The 9993-nt window shown below is 38.2% G+C and overlaps 2 protein-coding genes and 1 non-coding gene across 5 annotated transcripts; 2 read left to right on the top strand and 1 right to left on the bottom strand.

Annotated features, from left to right (window-relative positions):
• The first annotated feature begins 789 nt into the window (after positions 1-789).
• Positions 790-5869, top strand: LOC140768249 (uncharacterized). 3 transcript variants are annotated; one of them, XM_073108460.1, is made up of 5 exons: positions 790-1088; positions 1448-1662; positions 2068-2302; positions 2960-5019; positions 5292-5869. In XM_073108460.1, the coding sequence occupies exons 2-5, from the start codon at positions 1552-1554 to the stop codon at positions 5499-5501; spliced, it is 2616 nt and encodes an 871-aa protein (XP_072964561.1). In that variant the 5' UTR covers positions 790-1088; positions 1448-1551; the 3' UTR covers positions 5502-5869. The 3 variants fall into 3 exon arrangements, with proteins under 3 accessions (XP_072964561.1, XP_072964560.1, XP_072964558.1); XM_073108459.1 differs by having other exon boundaries at positions 790-1138; XM_073108457.1 differs by having other exon boundaries at positions 790-1662.
• A 201-nt stretch (positions 5870-6070) lies between these two features.
• On the top strand, positions 6071-6142 carry TRNAQ-UUG (transfer RNA glutamine (anticodon UUG)). The gene has a single exon. It is a non-coding gene; the product is annotated as a tRNA-Gln (tRNA).
• A 765-nt stretch (positions 6143-6907) lies between these two features.
• LOC140768252 (uncharacterized) lies at positions 6908-9948 on the bottom strand. Its single transcript, XM_073108464.1, has 3 exons — positions 9575-9948; positions 8584-8861; positions 6908-7439 (listed from the first exon to the last, which is right to left on the bottom strand). The coding sequence occupies exons 1-3, from the start codon at positions 9822-9824 to the stop codon at positions 7137-7139; spliced, it is 831 nt and encodes a 276-aa protein (XP_072964565.1). The 5' UTR covers positions 9825-9948; the 3' UTR covers positions 6908-7136.
• Positions 9949-9993: the final 45 nt, after the last annotated feature.

Genomic DNA, 9993 nt, shown 5'->3' with positions numbered 1-9993 from the left:
TGAAATTCAGGGTTTAAAATATAATAAGTGCAAAATAAGAGATGCTAAACATAATATTTCTTCAGATTTCTTTTACATATATGCCCTTCTAAATCTCTTATTTGCACCTTAGACCTCTCAAAAATTTTATATTTGAATAGATGTATATTTTTATTGTTTAAAAAAAGTCTACCGATATTATTTTAGATGCATTACAAAATTTATCCAATGAGTATCTCTAAATTTAAACGGTAATTAGGTTAAATATAATAAAAAAAGATTAGAAAGAATAAAATGACATAATAAGAGGATAAAATATAATTTCTCCATTTTTTAAGTATAGATATTCCTCAACCATGAAAAAAAAAGTATATCAGTATATTTACGAAAAGACCAAAATACCCTTATTTGAATTCATAGATATTCCTCCCTGTAAAGGATATTTATGTCCTTTCATTTATTAATTAGTAGGATTTTAATATATAAAAATTAGAAAGTATTTACACAAATAAGGAACTTTGGAGGGGTATACCTGTAAAAGTACTACATTAAGAAAAATAGTTCAAGCAAATATTTCCAACCATTGTTAGCGGAGATGAATGCAACCAACTACCTGAGTTAAAAAAATAGAGAATAAGAAGAAGATATTAGTCAGTCTAAGGAAGTCATTTCACCAAATAAAGAAATCATTAGGCCTCTTGGAAGGCTTATCTAATCATTGTTTATTAGCATGATTAAGTAGCTAAACAAACTCCAAGTACACTAAACTACCGCTCATTGGTCAAATATTACTTGTAGGCATTAAAACATGGACTAATCTCTTTCTTCTCTCTGTGTCTGTCTGTCTCTGTGTCTCTGCGACAAATAGCAATTACGGAGACGAAAGGAGCAGCCAAAAGGAGCATGGGCGGGAATAACGCCGACTCCGTTTTGAAAACCGAGAACGGAGTCGCCTCCACCGAGAGAAGAAGAAGGCTGTGAGGCGGCCCACATGTGAGGGGGCCTTCTCCTTTCCTCATGTCTTCTTTGAAGCAGATAAGAGTTGTGGAAAAAGTCATACAGTGAAAAAAGGGGTTGCCGTACGTTTGAACGCCAATTGGAGAAGAAGAGTGAGTGAGACCCAGTTGGGATTCTTTGCTGGCATTCGAACATCCGCAAGGTTGCCGTTGTTTACTGTTTCAAAGCCCTGTTCTTGGCCTCGTTTTTCGGGTGGTTTCACACTGGGTTTTTTTTTTAATTATTATTATTATTATTTTTGGGGGCCGTTTGATCGGTGGATAGGTTTCTGGGTCTTTCCGAGTTGAGATTTTGGATGGTGGGTTGCGTCCCTTTTGGGGGTTTCTCATATGGGTAGCTTTTGATTTTTGCTGGATTCAAATCATCATTTCTCCTCTTTTTTCAGCTTCAAGTCGGGTGTTTTGGTTTTCATCCGTAGATTCATGTACTTTAGAACTTTTTGTTTGTGAAGGGGATTAAACTTCTGAGTGTATTGTGGTGATGATCTATGGGAGAGTTTTTTGGATGAGGAAAGAACATTAGGAGAAGTGAAGAGTTGCATGGTGTGGATTCCAAATGGACCGCCGGAGTTGGCTATGGCGGAGGAAATCGTCGGAGAAGAGTCCTGGTGAGACTGAGAGCTCGGGGTCAGTGTCTTCGCATTCAGAGAGGTACTCAGATGATCAGGTGCGGCTCTTTTGGCTCATCAAATGCCTATGAATCGGGATACTAATGAAATTTGCGTCATCTGCTTAGAGTCTGGATCTTTGGGATGAGTTTTGTTGGTTATAATTTTAGTTTTAAAAGTTCTTTGTTTACTTCATTACTTAATATCTATATTCCTGTTGCATTAGTCTATCATAATTATAATGGAAATTGCGTGGTGCACATAGCTTATGTCAGAAAGACAGAAGGCTGAAGAAGAATCAATGTCTTGTTGAATTGGGTTTACTCTTGTAGAATGCTTGAAAGATTGATAGTTTGGAGTAGAAAACATGTCAATATAGTTGTTACCCATAATAAGGGTAGCTGCATTTTCACTTGGTACCCATAATTTGCTCAATATTAGCTAACTATATTGATTTTGAGCAGGAGGTGTATAGGGCTTCTCCAAATCATGCTCAATCACCAGAGGTATTATCAAAAAGTATTGGCGGCGAAAATGAAACTGTGAAGACTTCGGAGGTCTTGTCCAAAGGCACCGGCGGTGAAGTCAACGAGATTGTGAAGAATTTGACTGAGAAACTATCAGCTGCACTTCTGAATGTTGATGCTAAAGAGGATTTAGTGAAGCAGCATGCAAAAGTAGCTGAAGAAGCTGTTCTGGGTAAGCGACATGTCCATAAGCATTTAAGCAATAAAGGATGCAACTAGTCTATTCTAATGGAAACTCACTTCAGTTTGAGCTCATTTCAGAAGATGTTGTTTCCAAGTTTTCAAGGTTATTATACGAGTTAAATAACTGATGGTAATCAAGAAAATTTTAATGCAGCCTTTTCCTATAGCTTGAGTTCTTGTTTTATTTCTTTTATATTAACACTTTGTTAATTATAAGTAAGCTGATTTCTGGGTATTCATCTATCAATTTTACAATTCTTAGGAATTTCTGCTCATCTGGAATATGTCAAGTTTTACCACTGAATGTCCAGAGCTTGCAGACGTGTTTATTATTATTTTTTTACTTCTATCTTTTTATCCGTTTTCCTTTTGGGCTTGTACACTCTAGGATCACAGTAAACATATACTTGTCGGAATTTAAACTGTTGAGTTTGATATCTAGCATCAAAAATTTAGTGTAAGAGCACACACTCAAGTTTCTCAAATATGGTGAAAACTGTGCTAATTTTGACTAAAACAGAGAACATTAATGACTTCATATTTTTGTCACTGGGTGGTACATAGAGAGTTAATTTTTCTTGTCTTCATGTAATTTTACATAGAGAGAGTTATTTTTCTTGTCTTCATGTTTTATTCATCGTACTAGGCTGGGAAAAGGCAGAAAAGGAAGTTGCTGCTTTGAAAAACCAGCTCAATTCTGCAGCCAAGAAGAACTCTACTCTTGAAGATAGAACTAGCCATCTTGAGGGTGCACTCAAGGAATGCGTCAGACAGCTCCGGCAATTAAGAGAGGAGCAAGAGAAGAAAATCCAAGATGCCATTGTTCAGCAAACCCGTAAATGGGAATCTGAAAAATTGGATCTTGAGAAACAAGTTATTGTCTTCCAAGCCCAGCTGGAAGCTAAAGGTGAAACTTCTATCTCCAGTGACAATGAGCTTCATGCAAAACTTGGTTCTCTTGAGAAAGAGAATGCCGCTCTTAAAGTTGAACTAATTGCACATTCTGAAGATCTTCAATTCCGAACACTGGAAAAGGAGCTAAGTATAAGAGCAGCAGAAACAGCTAGTAAACAACACTTGGAGAGCATAAAGAAAGTCGCTAAGCTTGAAGCTGAATGCCGCAGGTTGAGAGCTGCTGCACTGAAATCGTCCTTCGCTACTGAGCTCAAGTCTGTTCCTAACTCAGTCTGTGTGGAGTCCCTGACCGATAGTCAATCAGATAGCGGAGAACGGCTGTTTGGTCTGGATAACGAGCCAAGCTGCTCAGATTCATGGGCATCAGCTCTAATTGCTGAGCTCGATCAGTTCACAAATGAGAAAAGCAGTACAAAAAAATATACTACAACTGCAGAAATTGAATTACTGGATGATTTCCTTGAGATGGAAAAGCTCGCAGCACAGCCTGAGTATAACCATGAAAACTCCATCCATAAGCTGAAAACTGATTCTGACACTGCTGTTACTAGAGACAGCTCATCAAAAAATGAACTTGATGATGTGCATCGCCAAATGGCAGAGTTAGAACAGAAGGTTGAGAAGATGTCCATTGAGAAAACGCAACTAGAGAAGTCCTTGAATGAAGCACAAACTCAGCTTAGAGTTTCTAGCCATCGGCTGGCAGTAGCTGAGGAGAAGTCAGTTGAATTGCAAAGGCATTTGAATTTAGTTAATGGGGAAAAGCATGTGGTTGAGACAGAAGTAGAAGCTCTGGAGGCAAAGAGAACAGAATTGGAACTTCTGCTTGAAACAGCACAGACCAAAATTGGGAACTTGCAGGAGAAGCTGAAATTACTGGAAGAAAAGTTGGAGGACGAGAAAGCCATCCGTGTGGAACTCTCTGGTAGATTTCAGAACATGGAAGCTCTGGAGTCCAAGAAAAACGAACTGGAATTCCAACTGGAATCAGCAAATTCTGAAGTTGGAAAGCTGAGGGAGAAAGTAAGTTTCTTAGAAATTAAAGTTGAGCAAGAGAGAGTATTGTCTGCAGAACTCGCAACTCGGTGTGAGAAGATGGATGTCATTGAGGCAGACAGAAAGGAAATAGATATTAAGCTTGCATCTGCACACATGGAAATCCAAATGCTACAGGAGAAGCTAAGCTCGTTAGAATTGGAGGTTGAGATAGAGAAGGCTTTGTCCTCAGAATTTGCATCTAAGTACCAATATATGGAGGCACTGGGGTCACAGGGGAAGAACCTAGAGTCCCAGCTTGAGTTGGCACATTTGGAAAGTAGTAAGCTGCTGGAGAAGATTGATCTATTGGAAAGGAAAACAAAGGAGGAGAGCGCACTGTCTGCAGAACTTCTAGCCAAGTGTAAGAGCTTCGAAGCAAAAGAGAATAGGCAAAATGAACTGGAAAATCAACTCTCGTCGGCTCATCTTGAAATCGAGAAATTACAGAAGAAGGTAAGTTTATTAGGAAAGAAGGTTGAAGAGGAGAGAGAACTGTCTGCAGTATTTGCAGTTGATATAGAGGCTTCTCAAGTAAAGGAAAATAAATTGCGGGATCAGCTCGAGTTAGCGCAAAAAGAAGCTGAGGAATTACGTGAGAAGTTGGATATGTTAGAAAATGAAGCTCTGAAAGAGAAGACAATGTCAATAGAGCTTGCAGCTAGGTGTCGACAATTGGAAGATAAGTTGTCTAGAAACAAGAACGAACCTGATGTCCAACGACCTGCGATTAATGGAGACTTGAAGGTAAAAAAGGTAAGCTTCATGGCATTTCTTCCACCTCTGTGTTCTTGCTCTCAAATTTCACTCTCAAGGTATGCTGATCTGGAAAATGTGGAACTTGGTATCCTATTACATTCCAAGATTTCAGTTGCTCAATGAGTATTTAACAGTTCAAATAGCCACTAATGCATACGTTATCTATGAAAGAGCTGCATCATCTGCATTAGCTTGCAAACACAGGTGTGTGCATTGATGCAATATTACTTTTGGAATTGCTCATGTAACGCTCTTGTTTTTATCTGCAGGAGAAAGAGCTCACTCGCGCCGCTGGCAAACTGGCAGAGTGCCAAAAGACAATAGCCTCTCTTAACCAGCAGTTGAAATCATTAGCAACTTTCGACGATTTCCTGCTTGACGCAGAGAAGCATGGAGTCCCACCGGATGATACAAACGGGGACATAAATGTGCTGCGTTCTCCTAATCATTCAGAACACAGGTTGTCGATTCTTACCTAATGGTAAAACAGAGAATGGCCACATTTACCCTTCATGCTGTGTCCTGTCCTAAAGAGCTCTTATGTCAAAGTGAAATAATATAAACGAAACAAAAGGGGAGTAGTAGTTTTGGCAAGCAATGTACCAAAGCATAGTAGATTTTTGTTGTACAAGTCTCTATGAGAAAACCCTGAGATTAGCAGCAGTTCAAAGACGAAAATGAACATTGAATCATAGGGTTGTATATCTCTCTTTGGCATATACTATTTATTATTTGTCTTGGGATGAATCTTAATGCTATCCCCACATCTTGATACAAACGTTTTCGTACTCTTTGCAGCTACTTAATTGTGTATGTTAGCAGGTACTTTGAGGACGTCATCTTGTTAATTCAATCATCATGAACAGAAGGTGTCGCCCTCTTGTCCTTCATATGCTAAACCCAATACATTAAAAGAGAAATGACAGCATATCTGCGAGATGTAATGAGGTTACCAAATTGAATTGAAATTTATTAGCTAATTGTTTTATATTGTTTTATGTAATATATCATATAGAATTATATGAATAAAAATATCTTTAGCATCACCGGTTCCATGGTGTAGTGGTTAGCACTCCAGACTTTGAATCTGGCGACCTGGGTTCGAATCCCGGTGGGACCTTTTTTGCAAAACACAATAAAAAGATTAACACTAAATACGAACATAGACTTTTGTAAATAAAGCTCTTTATAAATAGCTACGCTTCACTAACAAAACCATATATCAAATGAATTATCCATAACCATATAACAATGCTGTAATTGATTTTAAGTAAGCTTCAAAATTTGACAATAAATAACTTGAGCATACCCAGTTGGTTCACTGAAAAGATAACAGTAAAGAGGTAAGCATCAATTCATTCCATGAAAATGTATTGCTTTACCTTCCTATTTTACCAAGCTTCTGAGGGGAAAAAGGAAAGCATAGCTTTACCACACCATGGACATTCTCTCAAAGAAGAATTCTATTGATGAAGCCAAAAACTGTGTACTTCGAAAAAAAATACACAGCTGCAATGAGTACTACAAAGAAATCTCAATAAACTTGTGGTTACTCTTTAACTAAGAGCTGAGACTTCATTGGCTAATATTGTGAAACAGAAAGAATAAGAGAAAATCCGAAAAGGAGAAGAGATTTTGTCTGTTGTGATCTAACTCTTTTGTTACTGCATTTTGGTAGACTTCAGGTTGAAAGCTTCCTAATGCCTTCAACTCTTTGTTCACTTGTCTCAAAAACAAAATAGATAGTCTACTTTGAATACTTGCAAGTCGTTTGCAAACTTACAGATTCCTCAATACAAAGTAACACACCGAGTACTTACTTGAAGACATTGCCGATACTTGATATAGATACAGATACCTCATTCATAAAGTAAAATACAACTGGGAAAGTACAGCGTGTGTTAATAAGATAAAAGTTAGATGATGACCAAATTGCTATCTGGCTACCAGGAGGAGAATAGTACACACATAACACAGACACAGTGATCACAACTATAATCTATTAGAGAGGCTCGAACAAAACATACCTCTGATCCATCTATGCTCTATTATTGGCAGATTCAGAACTCCAGGGATGCTATGGAAATATGCATTATGGAAATAGAAAAAAAAAATTAATCCTGATTTCTCTGCTGATTTCTCTCTCGCTTGTATGCTTTAAAGAGATCGAGGCCTAAAAATATGTTAAGCAAATTCATTCCAGCCATGCCGAAAAGAGCTAGTGGAAGCTCAATTCCTCGGCCAAACTTATGGGCGTCGACAATTAGCTTATACGTAATAAGGATGTGGCAAACAAGCCTTGCTATGAAGAAGGTGGCCCAGTTGAGCATCCACTCCACTTTTACCATTCTGCTCTTGAAATCACGAAGTCCAGCCATCCGTCGTATTTTCCTTAGATGTAAAAAGATGGAATGGAGCTGTAATTCATGAAAAATGAAGATTATTGTTGCACATATCTAGGTTCATAAAACTAAAATAACATCAGTAACAATAACCATTGAACCACCACTTAAATCCAACTATTTGGGGTTGCCAGCTGTTATGTAAAATAGATGTACACACGACATGGATATCATGTGGCTTCAGATGTCTGCATGATCACATTTCAGCACCTAGTTATTACTGTAGAATTAATGTACAAAGTTATTATGTAGCTTCACAAATGTGTGCCCAATCATGTTTCAGGATCTAAAGTTTTGTTTGCTTTGAGTTTAGAAAATTCTCTTGAACTGAATCAGAGACTCCTAAACTGGTTTAGTAACCAAATATTTTTTAATCTTTTTTATATATAATTATTTACTCTTAAAAAAATTAAAACTAAAAAATGAGACTAACTAATCGAGTTCTGTGTTTAGCCTCAAACCAAACAAGGCCTAAAGGTATAAACTTCCAACATGTCTGGAATATCAATCCCAAAACTTGCAGCTTTCTTGAAAACCGCTGTGAGCAGTTAACTATCACAATCATCTACCACTACTGCAGTAACAATATATTATCCTTATAGAGTTTTGAGTATTTTGATGCCAAACTGCAATGGCTCCATCACTCCAGCCTTTTAAGAATGGCCAATTACAGATTACAAAACATCAATTAGAAATTTCCATTTAGGAGAAATTTGTACTATATTGTCCTCCAGATGGAGACCTTTTATGTCGATTTTTAGCTTGGGAAGCACAGGAAAGAAAACCTAAAAGTGGGGATTCTAAATTCATGAGCATCCCAGAATGTAATCCAAAGCATCCCGATTATGAAGAAGTAAATGAAGGAGCTGAGACTGTGATGAAAATATTTTTGGAATTTATCGATCTGGAATTTGCGTTAGTACCAGACTTATAGAGCCAATCTTCCAACAAGCAGAATCTGATTCCCTAGAAAGGTTTCTTCTTGGATGGAAAGGTACAGTTTGTGATAAAAATAATGGCACCTCTCTATTTTCCATTTCTACAACACTCTTTTAAAGAAGTCTGAAATATTTAGGTGAATATGGAAGTTTGTTCCAGATAGTTAACTATTTGCATGAGAGATGCAGAATAATTAGGTGGATATGAGAGTTTGACATACCTCACAGACCAGGGAAAGAATGAGATAGTTGATGGTGACATTCCGGTATAAAGCCAGTGTAAAACAAACCAGAAGAATCAGGTGATGTACAAGGATTGCAGGGATCCGACCACTATATAGTCGATAACGAAGCATGTCCAATTGGTCATATGCAAAGTAGCCACAAGAAAAGCACAGTGCTGAATATGCACCAAGCCATGTACCACCGAATAACTGTGCATGTTTAAACATGTCGTTAAGCCCTTCCTTAATCCACTGGTTAACCAGAACAAAGACCACTGCACCACATTTGAGAACCATCTCAATCAGAAATGAGCAGGCCTTGAGACATGTGAGATATTTCATATTTAGAAGAACTTTAATGAAAACATAGTCACCATACCAAGCAAGTAGCATGCATATTGTATTAAATTTTACAATTCCTACATTTTTTTTATCATCCTTTCTTTATTTCCTTGTTTTGAACTTCTTTCTTCTTCTTACTACGGATTCCCATTACTAGTTCTTGCCCGAGGCCGAGATCTCATAACTGGACATGAAAAGAAAAATGAACCAAAGAAAACACTTACATCCAAGTGCTTCTGGTTTTCCTTCAAATTTACTCTGTGAGCAAAACTATCTTAGCCTAATATATGAAAGCTTAGATCAGATGTAAAGATTTCATCTTCTTTCCCTCCCAGCGGTTCCCTTTCACCTCAAATCAGATGATATTTCACAGAATTAGGATCCTCCTATCTCCACATCCTTATGATCGATTTCTCATATTACAGAGCAAATGTTTCATTTCATACTAGTACGAGAAATATGAACAAGAAGAGCAAATCGACAAGATAGATTTCTCCATCTTTTCTCTCCCTTTTCAATTGCAAACGATTCCAAATATTTCGTTCAAAACTCACCGGAAAAAAAAAATTCCCTCCTTTTGCACGCCCCACATCATAAAATGCTACAAAACCCACTGTAAGAACGAGTAAAGAGAAATTTCCCTCACCGGAGGCGGAGGTTACGGTGGAGTGGAGGAGGGACACGGCGGTGTTGACGAAGAGCGGATCTCTGGAGAGGGAGAAGCGTACGACCCAATTCGCCGATTGGAAGAAGACGAAGCCGGCAACGACAGCGACGAGCTCGTGCCGCTTGTTGAAGCCCATCTCGAACGCAACCGAGACGCCCCAAAGCAACAGTGTCGCCACGAAGAAGAGAGCAACGTCACCGTCACCGCCACAGCTCCCTCCTCTCGTCATCTCTCTCTTATCTCTCTCGTATCCACTCGTATAGCTTTCAACCGCCCTCCTTGTCGGTTATACACCTCCGATTAGGTTTAGGGTCGGATAGAATAAATTGGGGTTATCCGTGCTAATTCGTCGTTAGCTCGAACACTAAATTCAAGGCTAGGATCAATCATCAATCTTG

Source organism: Typha angustifolia, chromosome 10, assembly GCF_048772165.1.
Source record: "Typha angustifolia cultivar Huaian chromosome 10, ASM4877216v1, whole genome shotgun sequence".
NCBI classification, from domain to species: Eukaryota; Viridiplantae; Streptophyta; class Magnoliopsida; order Poales; family Typhaceae; genus Typha; species Typha angustifolia.
Note: the sequence above shows the minus strand (reverse complement) of the source record. Positions and strands in the feature narration are given on the sequence as shown.